At 50.0% G+C, this 14,858-nt stretch overlaps 1 protein-coding gene across 2 annotated transcripts in view; it reads left to right on the top strand.

Moving 5' to 3' along the window:
* The first annotated feature begins 1,292 nt into the window (after positions 1-1,292).
* RNF123 (ring finger protein 123) overlaps positions 1,293-14,858 on the top strand; it is a 47,348-nt gene continuing 33,782 nt past the window's right edge. For both annotated transcript variants that reach the window (XM_059480258.1, XM_059480257.1), the window contains exons 1-14: positions 1,293-1,349; positions 3,478-3,671; positions 4,648-4,732; positions 6,756-6,835; positions 7,577-7,674; positions 8,834-8,888; positions 9,206-9,291; positions 10,025-10,111; positions 10,573-10,640; positions 11,477-11,602; positions 12,305-12,419; positions 13,240-13,344; positions 13,475-13,600; positions 14,740-14,832. In XM_059480258.1, coding sequence (XP_059336241.1) covers positions 3,590-3,671; positions 4,648-4,732; positions 6,756-6,835; positions 7,577-7,674; positions 8,834-8,888; positions 9,206-9,291; positions 10,025-10,111; positions 10,573-10,640; positions 11,477-11,602; positions 12,305-12,419; positions 13,240-13,344; positions 13,475-13,600; positions 14,740-14,832 — 1,206 coding nt within the window. In that variant the 5' untranslated portion in view covers positions 1,293-1,349; positions 3,478-3,589. The remainder of the gene's footprint in view (positions 1,350-3,477; positions 3,672-4,647; positions 4,733-6,755; positions 6,836-7,576; positions 7,675-8,833; positions 8,889-9,205; positions 9,292-10,024; positions 10,112-10,572; positions 10,641-11,476; positions 11,603-12,304; positions 12,420-13,239; positions 13,345-13,474; positions 13,601-14,739; positions 14,833-14,858) is intronic.

Raw genomic sequence — 14,858 nt, 5'->3', positions numbered from 1 at the left:
GTCATATTTGCACACAAGTAAACATTGACAAAAGTGGAGAAATTCTGTTGCATTCCAGAAGTTCAGCAAGTCTACATCTCCACTGTGCCCCAGGGTCTGGTGTAAAGATGGAAAAAGTGACTGAATTGTGTGGTGTTGTGATTTCCCCATACCTCAGGAGAGTGAAAGACTGCCAAGTTATTGTTTCTCAGGCAGAAACCTTTACATTTCAATGAGTCTCCTGTGAGACGCCTGGGTTTAATAGCAAGGAGAAGCCGCACAAGGTCAAACTTCAGGACAAAGAGCATTTTGTTCCCAGTGGTCCTATAGCCAGATACTTTTGTCAGGCCTGAGAGAGCCTCCAGTGCATTTTATTGTGCTGGTGAAGTGGGGTCAGGGCCAGAACTGGGGCACGGTGCATGGCAGGTCCTGCAGTGGCATCTGGGCTGCCTGTGGGGATTCTGGCCCAACGCTGCAGGCCGGAGCAGCCTTGGATCCACACGGGCCCAGGGGTGCTGGAGCAAAGTCTGGCATTTTCTGGATCTGGGGAGACACAAGAGGACCCTGATGGTTGCTGGCTGGTGGTGCTGGGGCTGCTGGAGCTGGGTACCAGCGAGCTGTGGGGGCCCTGGCACAATTTGCCCAGAGAAGCTGTGACTGCTCCATCCCTGGAAGTGTTCAAGGCCAGACTGAATGGGGTTTGGAGCAGCCTGGTCTCGTGGGAGGTGTCCCTGCCCATGGCAGGGAGGTGGAATTAGATTATTTTTCAGATTCTTTACAACTCAAATCATTCTGTGACCCTATGTTTCTATCTTGAAAGTGTCAGACGCTCCAGTCCAGATGCTCCCTGGGCCCTTGTGGATCCAAGACTGCTCCCATTTGCAATGCTGGACCCAGAATCCCCACAGCCAGTCGGGACACCGTCACAGGACCTGCTGTGGACCGTCCCCCAGTACACTGATCCCGCTCCACAGGCACAATAAAGCACCCACGTTCATGTGTGGGCTCCCTCCTCCTGCTCTCTCTCCGAGGGCAGGTGCGGCTCTGGCCCACAGGGTCGTTATGTCCCTGGGCGTGGGCAGCGCCGGCCCGGGCCTCCCTCGTGCGGACTGGCCTTAGCCGCTTGCCACCTCCGTGCCGAGAGCTTCGCGTCTCGGCGGCCCCAACCCTGCTCGGTTTCCTCCGGAGAAGTTCACACAAGCACCGGGAGGGCTCTGCCGCCGGTCCTTCCCCGGGGCAGGGCACCGCGGCCCGGCCCTGCCCGAGCGCGGAGAGAGTCCCGCCCGTCTCCCGGCAACGCGTCCCGCCCGCCCGCCATGGCCCTCGCGGGTCGCCGTAGCGGCGGCGGCGGCGGCGCGGCCGGGCCGGCGGTGAGTGCGGCGGCCGCGGGGCCCGGTGCCGGCAGCGCGGGGGCTCCCCCGGGGCCGCGGGGGACTCGGGCCGCGGCCGGCTCGGGGAGTGGCGTCCGGCTGTGCGGGAGGCGCCCGATCGGGGGGTGGCCGCCGCGCCTCACGGCTCGTAGGCAGGTGTAGGGGGTTCTCGGCTTTGGGGTGTTCGTGGGCACGGAGAGCCCTTCCGGGTTTGGGGGTGTCTGTGGCTGCCGGCAGTGCCGCCCGCTCTAGGGCTGGCTCTGGGTTACGGGGCGCCGCTGGCTGCGGGGGGAGTCCGGCTTTGGGGCAGGCTGCTGGGTGTGAGCACGGCAGTGCTGCCCGGTGCTTGTGGGCTGGGGTGCCCGCAGGTTGGGGTGCCACGGGGACCCACGGCTGGGATGAGGGCAGGGCAGTTCTGTGATCCGCGCCGGGCTCTGCTGTTTCCCTTTGCCTGCTGCGAGTCCCAGGGCTCGGCCGGCGGCTGCCACACAAAGTTGTGTTGGCCGGCCTGGCTTCTCGGCCTCCTCGTCTGCCGCCAGTCGCCTCCACTTCAGCTCTGGCTGCTCCTGTGCTGTGTGTTCTGCCCTGCTGCTGGCAGCTGCTTGCTCTTGCCCAGAGAAGGGAGTTCAGCCCGGGGCCAGGCTCAGAGCAGGGCGTCTTTGCTTCTGTGAATCGCACATGGGGCAGATGTGTGTCCCCCTGCTTTCCCAGACCTGTTGAAAGCAACATCTGCTCCAGCTGTGCAAACACCCTGGCACTGCAGCAGTGCCAGCACTGCATCCCATGTGGTGCCAGTGTGGAGGGGCTTCGTGCTCTGCCTTGGGCATTCAGGCTTACCAGAGTGGCTGACTTTAGGAGAGCCGTGGGCACTCCTGACTGCCCTCGGGTGTTTTTAACTTGTTCTGACAGAGGTGAAGTCATGTCATGTGTCGAATACTTTTAGGATAGTACACATTGTGCTGTCTGCTCTGCTTTGGTAGTAAACTATGAGTTTCTCATTATTGTTTTATCTCGTGTTTTGAGTTCCTGACGCATCATTCAGGGCCTTTGATCCAGGCTGGTCTTTGCTTTGTTCCCGCTATTTTGCTCAGCAGTGCTGCAGGAGGGAGGCCAGGCAGTGTTGCTCCACTGCTGAGTGCTGGGGTGGTCCTGAGGAAAGGGGTTTTAGGCAACCCTTTCCCAAGTCTAGCTGAAGCCAATGTGATTTTGTGTTGGTGTGGCACTTGTGGCACTTGGCACTCCTTTTCTTGGGTTCACCTTAGTTTCTGCTCTGCATGAGATTGCCAACAAGCATTTCATTCCTGCAGTCTTTGCTCCTGTTGCATCTTCCTATTGCTCTGTGTGTCATAAAGTGCTTTGACAGATGGATGTCCAGGGAGAGTCTTCCAGTGAGGGTTGGCTATTGGGGCAGTTGGAAGCAGGAAAGGGGTATAGCTGGATGGAACTAGCCACTTGAATGTATTCTTTTTGTCCTGGCACATGTCAGCTCTGATAGCATTCTAGTGATTCTAGAAGGTTCCTGAATCTGTAGTCTCATGGTAGATTTTCACTTGTAAAAACTATTGTATATTACCTGTGTCTGCTTTTGTCGCCGTGTCTCTGGGCCTTTCACTTTGTAGTCAGTGATATTCTATTGTAGCCCAGTCCATCTGCATTTGTCTCATTCCTTTTTCCTTTCTCTTTGTTTTGAGTAGTGGAATAATCTAAACACCTGCTAAACAGAAGATTAACCAGGCTTATGTTGCTGTCCTAAAGAGTACAGAGCAGGAGGGAAAGGCAGAAGTGTTTGTCAGGACACAAGCAGCAGTGCAGTTCCCACTCTCAGCAGTGTTTGGCAGTGGGGTGGTTTGGCCCTGTGCTGGCCCAGTGCTTCTGGCCCAGGCTTGGTGTGAAGGTTGCCTGTGTTTCCGGCTTGGTTGTGCCTGTGTCTTTCTTTGGAGTGGGGTTTGTGTGGCTGCCTGGAGTGTGGCTTCATGGTTCATCTGCATTGGGAAGATTTTGAGCTGTTGGACAGCAGTGGGACTGAGAGCAGGGTCGACAGGTAGTTGTTTTGGGGCTCTTGTGTAATGTCATTGGGACATGCAAGGACTGTGGCTATTTTTTGGCTTATCCCTGTTGTTTAATTCAGGTAAACCAGCCTCCAAGAAAGGGAGAAGTATAAAGGCAGCATCCTCCCCAGAAGGGTTTGTTCTAGGCGTCTGCCCATCTTATGTCTGCTCTGGAAGCGGTGCCTGTGAAGAATGACATCGAGAGGTGCTGGGACTGCTTTCTCAAGGAAGAATTACAGGCTGAGCACTGAGCCAGAGAAGTCCAAGGTCACAGGTAGGGTCCTGTACATGCCCTGTGGGAACAGGAGCACTGTGGATCCAGGAGCATCCCTTGCCTTGCTGCAGTTACCTTGGTAGTGTGAGGTGTAGGGGTCTGAAACTGAGTAAATCCTCAAAGTGAGATGAGATTTTGGATGGGACATTCCTGTAGTACTAATGACTCCAGAAACTCAGGTCACAGAGCCTTTTCTTCAGCACACAGCCCTGCCTCATAAAGCTGGGGAATGTTTTGTTGCCTGCCTGCCGTCTGATTTAGGGAGCTCCCCTTCCAGGATGTCAAATTCTCAAAGGAATCCTTTTCTGGGAAATTCTGCTACCTGCCAGGCAGTCTGTTTTTTTTCTTGGCGTCACCAATCCAGCACAAGTGTGCTTATGAGACCACAAACCTGGCATTTGAGGGCACTGTTGCACTCAGAAACAAGGAATGCTGCATCAGTGTGACACTAAGGATTGTTTAGTGAAGGTGAGGCACACATCATTAAAGAGGGTTCTGGGTTACATGAGGTGAGCTGCTCCTGCAGCCTTTCCATCTCAGCATCTTTTATGTGGTTAAGAGACATCCTGGGTATGAATAGGACACCAGGAATTGCAGTGGTGTTAGGTTTTAGGGTTTTTTTTAATGAAATTGGATCCCTGCTTTCAGCTTTTGGAGTTACTTTAGCACAGCAGGATTCCTGAAGATGCACTTCCACCTGTGTGGAGCAATTATAGGCTCCCAGTTGCTATGGCAGAGCAGCTCAAATTGGAAAGAGTCTTTTTTGGGGAGATGCACTCAATAATGCTGGACTCTGGCTCTGCTAGTGAGGACAGTAAGGTGATAAATGACTGCTTGAAGCTGCATTTTCCGTTGTGTTGATCAGCAAACATGAACATAATTTATCCATAGTTACCAGTTTCTTGCTTGTACATGAAATTCATGTTTGAGTTTCCCCCAGACTCTGTAAGCTTATTTCCTTTCTGTTTCTCCCAAGGGATTGTGAACAGCAGGCTGCTGAATGATTACCTGCACCGAGTCTTTACCAGTGCTGATGGGAACCAGCCTGCAGCTGCTTACAGGTATCAGACTTCTCACTGCCCAGGTGGCCAGTGATGCCACCTCCAGATAAACAGCACTGTGTGAAAGGAGAGATCTTCTAGTGCCACACAGTGATCTTTGTTAAAAACACAGCAGCTCCATGTTACAGAAACAACTCTGAGGTCTGCTCTTTTAATAGCTTTTTCAAACTGCAGGGCTTGTGAGGAAGGATTCTTTTTTGCATGAAAAATCCCATATACCAGCACACTAGGCAATAGTTTTGAAATAAGTGGGCATTCACGTGGTTGTTCCTGTTCCCCCTTTGCTTGTAAGGAAGTGCAAAATTCACATGTGTCAGATGCAGGAATTAAAAATAGTGCCCTGTAACCTAAAGGCAAGACTGTTACTGACCCATGCAATTCCATACATTTTCCAGGCTGTGGAACTGCTGGTACTTTAATTAGGAGTCACCAAAGGAAGAGAAACACAAAATTCCTGTTTAGTGACTGCTTTTTTCTTATTTATTTTCAGTTCTCCTCCACCTTTTAATCCCAGAAACCTGTAGTGTTGGATGAAAAGAATTCCTCTTGCATCTCTTTTGCCAGAGGCAAGTCAGGCAGGTTCAGGGCAGGTAGGAGTGTGGCAGAGTGAGGCAGGCCTGTGCTCCTGCTGGCTGGCAGTGCTGCAGCATGGCTGGGGTCACATTCCAAGGCTATACTTAGGACTGCCAGCTCCAACGTGAGCTCAGAGCTGCTATAAATAGTTCTTGGCCCTCTGGCTCTTGGTGAGCCAGGGTGATGGTGCGGGGGAGGCAAAGTGGGTCATGTTACTTTACCACGAGCTCTCCTGCCAGAAAGCCTTGGAACACTCCATCTGCCTGAGCATTTTGGTTTTCAATATTTCTGATTTCTTTGTCTGGTGATTAATGACTTGAATGCACAGAACTGATAGTTTGTTGGACTGGCTTCTCTTTTTTCCTGCCTTCCACCCTTCTTCCCTGGACGTGGCTACTTGGTAGAAAGCCCAGTAGCAGTCAAAGAGGTCTTGGAAATAACATTTGCCATAAGAGAGCAACTTTTATGGTATGACATCTTGCCTTCAGAGAGCAACTTTTATGGTATGACATCTTGCCTTCAGAGGCCTGAATTCTTTATAGAGGAGCTCACTGCAGACATCTCTCTGCCTGCCTCATGCTCTTCCACTCTCCTTCCACAACTCCTCCTTCATGCCAGTGCTGATTAAGCAGCTTTGCTGAAGCCACCCTTCTCGTGCCAACCAAAGCTGATTCTTTGATTTCACTTCTGTGCATCTTTCACACCCATCAGGCTTTCATAAGGCTCTCACCATTAGGGTGAGAGGGAAATCCCTAATCCTGGAGAAGTGAAAAGTTTCCCAGATGGCTTTGGAAGTGGGAAGCAGGGATAGGAGCAACTAGTGGTTCTCACAGTAAAAGGAGAATCTTGTGCAAGGATTAGCTAAGTGAACTATCCTTGAAAGGAGAGAACCAAGGAAAGGCAGTAAGTTCTCTAGAACAGTGGCCCAAAGGGGATGCATGAGAGAATTTTCAGTATGAAAACAAAATGCTTTTAGCTGTTTTCACAGAGAGAGGATGCTGGACTAGCCTGACCTTTGTCTGAACTGCTACAGCTGCTGCTGTGATCCTCTCTCTTCTTTTGTATTGCAAAATACTTTGGGGAAAAAACAAATCCTGACTTAGGCCACGTTTGTATGATGGTGATTGCAGCAAAGTCGTGTCCATAGTTATTGGTAGCACAGCTGGTTTCTTGCTGCCTTGTACCACAGTTTCTTATTGCCATAATACACTCCTGAGCAGACTGAAGACTGTAAGATTCTTTGTTAACTACTTGGCTTGTTTGTGCTGTGTTTGGTCCTTCCTTCATTCTTGTCTCAACACAATGGGCAACAAATTCCTTAGATTCATGACTTGAAACAGATCAATGACAGAACTTCCTGGCTCATGTCTCAGCATAGGACACTGGTCTGGGCTGCAACTCTTGAAATATTGAAGTTTTTTGTAAGAGCTGCTGTGTGTTTATTCCCTAGGAAGCACCTGACTTTCCAGAACCTGCAGGAGCACCTTGAGAGATTGCTGGCAGAGGAGAATGGCTCTGAAGACAGCAGAGGTAGGAGATACTGCCTGTCCAATTTGTGCTTCTTGCCTTTGCTGCTTCATTGGGAAGGACAAGTTGTATCATGATAGGCATTTCTGAGTGAGTGCTGTTGTGCCTCCCTGTGCTCTTAATTTGTTGTGCTTTTAAATCCTGCCTGTGAGAGGCTCATCAGCCAGCCTTGCAAAAGGTTTGTTTGCAGATGGAGGCAGATTTCCAGGCTAAAATGTCTGGAAAAGCAGTTTTGGGGATATTTTACTGATAATGATATGCAGAGCCATTGCTTTGCCCAGGAGTGTGCAGTGCTATCATCAGTGAAAGGTGCAGAGGCTTGTTGACAATTCCTGCATGCTGGTCTCCACTGCAGGTATTCACTTTGGGCCTCAGGCTGTACCCTGTGTTCTTACTACCATCGTTTCTCTGAGTGAATCAGGATGTGGCAAGATACAGCCTTGCTCCCCTCCTAGAAAGCCAAATTTTTCTTGCTGGCTTCAATCAAAGTGTGACATGTTGGCCAAATATTTGGCACTGAGTTTAGCCTTCGAATTTTGTCAAAGTAAAATTTTCAGGTGATGTGGAAAACTTAATGTGTCCTGAATGCTGCATAGCTGAGTTGCTGTGAAGACTTCCTTTTAAATCTTCCTCCCCTGCAGCAGAATCCAGGTGCTGTTGCAGTCTGGCTAGAGGTACCCAGTGGGTGAGCTGTTCAACCCTGCACAGTTCTCCCCAACAGGTTTTCTGCAACTCTTGTTTCAGATCAGGTGGCAGAGGGCCGGCTCGGTCCCTCCACTGTGGTTTTGGACCACACCAGCGGCTTTGAGGGGCTCCTGCTGGTCGATGATGACTTACTTGGGGTGAGTGTGTTGCTGGACACAGCAGAAAATAATTTTGTGGGACTAAAAGCACTCGGGGTTTGTTGGTTTGTTCTTTGTAGTAGATCCCTGTCAGTGGCTTTGTAGGGTGTGTAAATGGAGTTTGCCTGGAAGGTGCAGGATCCTGCAGGAAATGAGCTCTCCTGGGAGAAAGTCTGGCAGTGCCACTCAGTGTCAGCAAGGTTTGAGTGGGGCTGTGAGGATGTGAAAGGACTGCCCTGGCCAGGGGCTCCCTTGGATAAGCAGCCAGCTTTCCTGTCCCTCCCTCCAGCAGGCTGCCTCTTCCTTCCTTCTGGTCTTCTTGAAAGGGGAGAAAGAGGCTGAAGCTGAGGTTTTCCTTTCTCCTTTGTTTCCACTAATTACCTGCTTGCTCCTTGGCTGATGTTCCCCTTGCAAAAAGTCAGCTGAAAGCATCCACTGGAATTTAACTCTTTCCTACTTCAGTAATTTCTGCACTCCTTTCACCCCTTCATGAGCAAGCACATCCCCTGCTCTTGAGCTGATTTCCCCTTAATCTATGCCTGCTCTTTAGCCTCTAACAAATCAGGCTGCCCTGGTCTCCCATTTCCCTTTAATCACTTGCTGTGGGTTACTTTGGCTGTAGCTAGAATTGACCCACAGAATGGATTGGACTGACTTGCCTGTGAATTCCTTGTTCCTGCTTTCATTTCCTCTTCGTGGTCTGTCCCAAGATAGCAAGAGTCAGGATTTAACACAGCTCAGTTCCTAGGCACCATGTTACCTGCCTGCCCTGGCCTTTGGTCTGGACACCTGGAATCTATAGTTTTGTTCTAACTTGTCCAGCATTCATTTATCTTTCCCATATCATAATCACTTTTGTGCCAATTCACTGGGAACCTGTCTGTCACCATGTTGTCCTTGTACTGCTGCCATGCTGGGTGCTTCACTGGGGTATATCAAGTACAGATGAGCCCCAGGGAAGGACCTGAATGATTCCCTGGGGCCAGCTGGCTCCAAGTACAGCTGCTGGGGTGGGGAGGATGTCCCTTCTTGTCCCTATGCTGTCCTTGTGAATAGCTCTCCATTTTGCTTTGGCATGGCAGGGACAGAGGGAATGGAAAGGACTGCACAAGCCTCTCTTTTTGCCTGACATTAAAATATCTTTTGTTTGTTGGTCCAGGTGATTGGCCACAGTAACTTTGGGTCCATCAGGGCCACAACATGTGTGTATAAAGGTAAGGAGATAAACCAGTGCTGCTTTGAGAGAAGACCCTGGGAGGGGTGTATGGGATGTTAGACAGCTGGAGAGCTCAGGAAATCTTGAATATGTTCCAGATCTCGAACACCCTCTTCCCCAGTTCATTCACTGAACCTCTCCAAAGAATGAGAAGGATGGGGAATTGTGTGATGCCAGAATAAAGGGGAATCCTGGGGATGTCCTGAAACTCCTTTATGTTCCACATATATTTCTGTGGAGCAATGTCGGGTTCACCTTTTCCAACAACAAGCCAGGGGACAAGAATTCACCTTGTGGCATCTCTTTTTCTTTCAGGGAAATGGATTTATGAGGTGCTCATCTCCTCCCAGGGACTCATGCAGATTGGCTGGTGTACTCTCAACTGCAGATTTAATCAGGAGGTAGTATAGCTAATCTGGAGAATTCTCCTTCTCTGCTTTTTTGGTCAGTGTAGAGCATTGCATTGGTGCTGTGCCCTGCTGGCATTCACACCAGAAATGCCACACACACACACAAAATGCCAGGCTTGCTATTTTAAGAGTCTTTACGAGACTCTCTGGTCTGTGTCCACAGAGGGGTGCTCAGTGGGAAAGTCTGTGCTGGGTATGTTGGTGTGGTCTTGTTGCACGTAGAACTGCTAGATATTGACTTTCAGCTGGTAACTTCCCCAGAAAGTGTGTGTCTGCAGTGCTGGCAGCCTGTCCTTTGGGATGGGCTTCAGCAGCTGCTGCTACAGGGCTCCTTTTGCCCAGGGGAGGGTGAGATTTGTTTCATCTGGGTGGGATGTTTGGTGTTGGAAAGAGGTGTCAGCTGCAGAATTTCACTAACTTGTCACTCTGCAGTATGTGAGAGGGGAAGTGATGGGCATCCCAGGGGGCTGCTTTGATAGAAATGAGAAGTGTCAGATGCCAGTACTCTTCTTCTGACCCAAAAATAAGTAGGGAGTGGTGCATTTCTCTGAACCAAAGATCACAGGCCACTGGATTCATTCCTAGAGTGAGGATTTTTCCCAGGCAGAGCATGTGTGCTGTCAGCTGCTCTCCCTGTCTACTGGTCTCCCCCTTAAAGGTTCTCTTGCAGTGAGAGGAATCCTCTGTGCCTGCTCTGAGTGTTCTCTTTGATGCTTTGCTGCAGGAGGGCGTTGGGGACACGCCAGATTCCTATGCCTACGATGGGAACAGGGTGCGCAAGTGGAATGTGACTACCACAAACTATGGCAAAGTGAGTAGCTGTGCCCCAGGGATGGAGCACAAAGCAGGTGACTCCTTCTGCTCACTCTGTCTGCTGGGCCTTGTGAAGTGCCCTCAAGCCTTTCTCCCTGCCTCAGGCTGTGTGCCAGCACTTGTCTGCATTTTAGGGGTGCTGGATGTGCTGGCTTTGTTTAGCAGCCCTAGCAGACTGATTGCCAGCACAGTGCTGCTGTTGGTCCCTGGGAGGCTCTGGTTCCCTGTAGTACATCAGAGCTGGTGCATTGTTGGGATAAATGTACATTCCTACTGCCAGAGGGGAAAAAGATCCCAACTGGGCTTTAGAAGTGTCTGAAAATGATGTGAGCTGCTGGGAGAAGGAACTCTCTCTTCTTTAACCCTGAATCACAAGGGGTTGGTTGGGTTGCAGTCTTTCTTGTGATGAGGGAAAACCCTGGAAATATATGTTTAACCTCTTCTCTCCCTCTCTTGCAGTCCTGGGCAGCAGGAGACATCGTCAGCTGTCTGATAGACCTTGATGAGGGCACCATTGCTTTCTGCTTGTAAGCATCTTTGTCACATTCCCTGCTTTGTTTATGTCTGTGTCTAATAAAAAGGTTGCTGAGCCCTATTTCTGCTCTCTCCCCTTTATGTTCCTTGGTAGTTGTGGCCTTTGTTTCTCTGTCTTGTGTTCAGAAACCATCTGAATAGGGTGTTGGGTCCCAGTTCAGTTTAGTTGAAAACATTTGGCAGGAAGATGTTCAAGCTACAAAATCTTTGTAAAGTTTGCCAGGATTTTAGAGGGAAGGGCATCTCTTGTGATGTTTAATGCCACACTTGGCTTTAATTGATTGCTTTTGTAGCCAGTGTAAGACCTTGCCTGTCCTAAATTCACAAGGAGCTGTGAAAAGGTTGATAAATCTCCAGTTTCCAGCTCCCATGCACAATGGGAATTGTTCTCTAGCCCTGGCCTGCAGCATGTCAGTTGCAGTTAAAAACTGTTAGATGGTTGGTGTCATCTTTTATGGAGGAGTAGATTGAAAGCATTATCCTTGATTGCCACCAGCATCAAATAGATGAGGCCAAAAAATCATATGCTTTAAAATGTCCTGCTGCTTTAGTTATCTCACAGATTTGGGTTGCCCTTGAAGCTGAGTGGGCTCTGCATGTTGTGTAGACCCCAGTGCCTTCCCATGCTGGTATGAAAATGGGAGTGGCCCTGTGCTTCCTGTGGCTGTCACTCAGCAGAGCTGTGACATTTGCATGTGTGCCAGGTTAGGAATGACAGGAGGCATGACTGATGGGTGTGTCCGTGTTGGCAAGCTGATATCTGTGTTGCCCAGCTGACCTCACACCCCTCCTGCTGTGACTAAAACCTTGTGTGTTTTCCTTCTTTCAGGAATGGCATATCTCTGGGAACTGCCTTTGATAACATCACAAGGGGTGCTGGGATGGCCTATTTCCCTGCCATCAGCCTCTCCTTCAAAGAGTCTGTGGCTTTTAACTTCGGAAGCCGTCCGCTCCGATATCCTTTAGGTGTGGGGAGAGGAGCTCTGAAGGGGGAAGAGCCTGTCCTGAGACCATCTTTGGAGGCTGTAGAATATACACACCTGACTGCAGTTCACTTTCTGCTGTCAGCACTTGTGTGCAGAGCTGAGTCAGGGAGAGAAGAGCCAAATGCCTCCTTAGCTGAAGCAGAACTACAGGACACAAACACAAGTTTCTGAAATGAGAGTTGCTTTCAGCTCTGAGACAGCAGCTGCTCTACAACTGGGAGATGCCTGCTCCCAGACACTCAGATCCTGCAAAATTCTCGCTCAGCAGTATTGGAAACCCTAATGCTGATGTGCTGCTGAGCCATTTGGTCACTCATCTCTTTTACCTCCCAGCCATATGGGACTTCTGACATGGTATTAGTGTTGCCTGTTGCTGTGAGAATGCTGAAGCCTGGAGCTCCTGTCAGAGCAGTCCTGGCTGTGCCTGTTGATGGCTGTAGTGGGAGCTCTAGTTGGTCTTTCTGATGAAAAAAGTATTTCACACCAAGAAGAAGTGAAAGACTTTCTGCTTGCAGCATGGAGGAAGTGGAGATGAGAGCTTGTGGCTTATCATCCATATAGAAGGTTTGAACTGGGACTGGGTACAAAATAAAGCAGACAGAGTCTTTTCCTTGCACAGACAAAAGGAGTCCCAAAAGGATCAGATTGCATTTTCCCTTAACACTCCCTACTTATCCAGTGGAAGGTTACCGGCCCCTGCAGGATCCTCCTGTGGCAGACCTGCTGAAGGCTCGGAAGCTGCTGGGCTACCTGAAGAATGTGATCCATATTGGAATAGATGTGACGGTAGGCTGGCATCAGGGGGTGCATCTGAGGGCATCATGCTGGGAAAGGGGGTTCTGCTCTCCCTGCACGTGCTGCCAGCTCAGATGTTTCCATGCACCTGAGAGTCTGAATGCTTGCATGGGGCCTGCCTGTCCCTGGAGCTCTCTGGCTTGCAAAATGGCCCTCCTGATAGTTCCAGGACTTCATTTAAGTCATACTGGGCTTTGTTGTTCTCAGTCCTGTAAAGTTTCATTGCCAATATTCAAGAAGTGATGTTTGACAGGCTCACAACTGCTGCATTTGATTTTGCACCCTTGAAATGAGTTTGTTCATATCCTAAGCTTTTTACTGATGTCCTGTTCAGTAATGTGATGGAATTCTGGCAGGTTTGCCTTGAGGATTGTTTTGGCTGTGGCACTGTTTGCTGGAAACACTGTTTTCCACTAGGATGAGGGATGATCTGTTGATGCCCAAAGCATAGGAAATGCCATATGCTATGGCATATGCTATGGTCTTGGCTCAAATGAAGGCCTGATTTGCTATTTCTCCTCCTCTGTAGGTGTTCCCATTTACAAATTATCATGTAAACTAGAGTCCTTTTGTAATAGAATGTTGTCAAAGTGCCTGCATGTGGTTGATAGTGACATCTGGACTGCACTACAGCCTTCCAGAGGAATAGGCCTGGCTTCTTTGGCATTCTGAATTCCCATGTTCAAGGTTTTTGGTGCAGTCAGGCATGGGACAGCAGCAGGGCTGCTCCAGGCATGTGGTTCATTCAGTTGGTGTACAGGTGGATTGGGCTGGATCCAAGCTATGTGTCTCTCTGGGTTTGTCATTGCAGGAGGGGAAGCTGGTGGAGAAAGACACATCCATGTGGCAGCTGCAGGGAGAACCCACGGTATTGATTACACTAGCTCACATCTTCAATTATTTCTCCCCTCTTATGGTGAGTTTTGCCTGCCCATTGCCAGGTTCTGTAGTGCTTGTTACTGCTCTTGCAAGGCAAAATAATCCCCAGCTTTTGCTGGGAAGTGACTGTGCCTTGGAGGAACGTTGACCTGCCTCTCTGTCTGCAGTGCAAGGTGTACCTGGTGGAAGATGTGCTCATGACCTTCCTGCTGAGCATCCTGGAGCGAGGAGGGGCAGTGGAGGCCCACCCCCTCATTCAGCAGCTGCTGGATCTCATGTGGCTTCTGATGGAGGTGAGTTGCTAGCGTGCTGGTTCCTCCCTAGGGATCCCTGGGAGATGCTGAGGACAGGAGCCTGCCCTACAAAATGCTGGTAGTGTTCAGTGTCTCTCTCTTCTTTTTTCTTTGTGGTAGACCACCCTCTCAATTAGCTCATCTGGCTGCTGCTGCACACCCAGGCACTGAGGGTTGAATGCAGACACTGGCAATGAGTTAACCAGGCATTTCTAAGCTTCTCCTACTGCTAAAGGAACTGATGATGGTGAATAACTTCCTGTTTCTGGAAACATCACATTTATCAATAAGAATAATCTTCTGATTGTTAGTAATGTGTATTTGACTGTGGAGGTCTCAAGTGCTGCTGTGTGCTGAAGAGATGGATCAGAGTGTGTGGGACTAGGGTAGAGGTGTGCAGTGCACTCTCACCATCTCCAGCACTACCTCCTCCAACTTCCCTTCCTGTCCATGCTGGATGAGCTTACTCCTTCCTGGGACACATGTTTGAGGGGAAGCTGCTGCTGCTGGAGTGCTTGGGTGGTTACACAGAGCCAGTCCCTGCCAGGGATCTGCTTGGAGACAGCACGTCTGCCCTTTGGGGTAACAGTTTACAGATGTGGGCACTGGCCCAGCCAGCTGCCATGAGAAGTTTAATAGAAAAATGTCATGACTCCTTGAGGGCCACCATCTTAGCAGAGAAACTGCACCCTCTGGTAGCACTGCTGTGTTTGTGGAAGAGTTGGCTCTCATCCTGCTGGTTGGCTATGGAGTTGAATTCAAACAGACAACTCTTCTCTCATCACATTTACCCAAGGCTTACTTCTTTCTCTTCTGGTTGGTTGTACCAATACTGTGTCTTGGGTAGAGTCAGGGAATAAGAGGACTGGTGACTGCCCAACAAATAGGGCCTGGGACTTTGGCTTTTTGTAGGTGACTTGTGGGTTGGACTTCCTGCAGAGACTTGTTTCCCTGTAGCAAAGCACTGGCACCAGCTTCTGCTTGGACTCTCTCCTGTGGAGTCAGAGGGACACTGTGGGTTCAGAGCACCTGCTTTTTCAGTTCAGAAATGAATGCTTCCTTCCAAGATCTCAGTCTGGGAGCTATAGCTGTTCCTGACTCCTTGCTGTTGTTCTTAAATGTGTTTCTTATTTTCTCAGGAGTATGAAGTGCATGAGTGCCTCAAGCAGCTCCTGATGTCCCTGCTGCGGGCTTACAGGTTCTCCCCCATCATCCCAGACCTGGGATTACAAGTGAGTTTGCACTTCTGAATCCCCAG

This window comes from Ammospiza nelsoni, chromosome 11 (genome assembly GCF_027579445.1).
Source record: "Ammospiza nelsoni isolate bAmmNel1 chromosome 11, bAmmNel1.pri, whole genome shotgun sequence".
NCBI classification, from domain to species: Eukaryota; Metazoa; Chordata; class Aves; order Passeriformes; family Passerellidae; genus Ammospiza; species Ammospiza nelsoni.
Note: the sequence above shows the minus strand (reverse complement) of the source record. Positions and strands in the feature narration are given on the sequence as shown.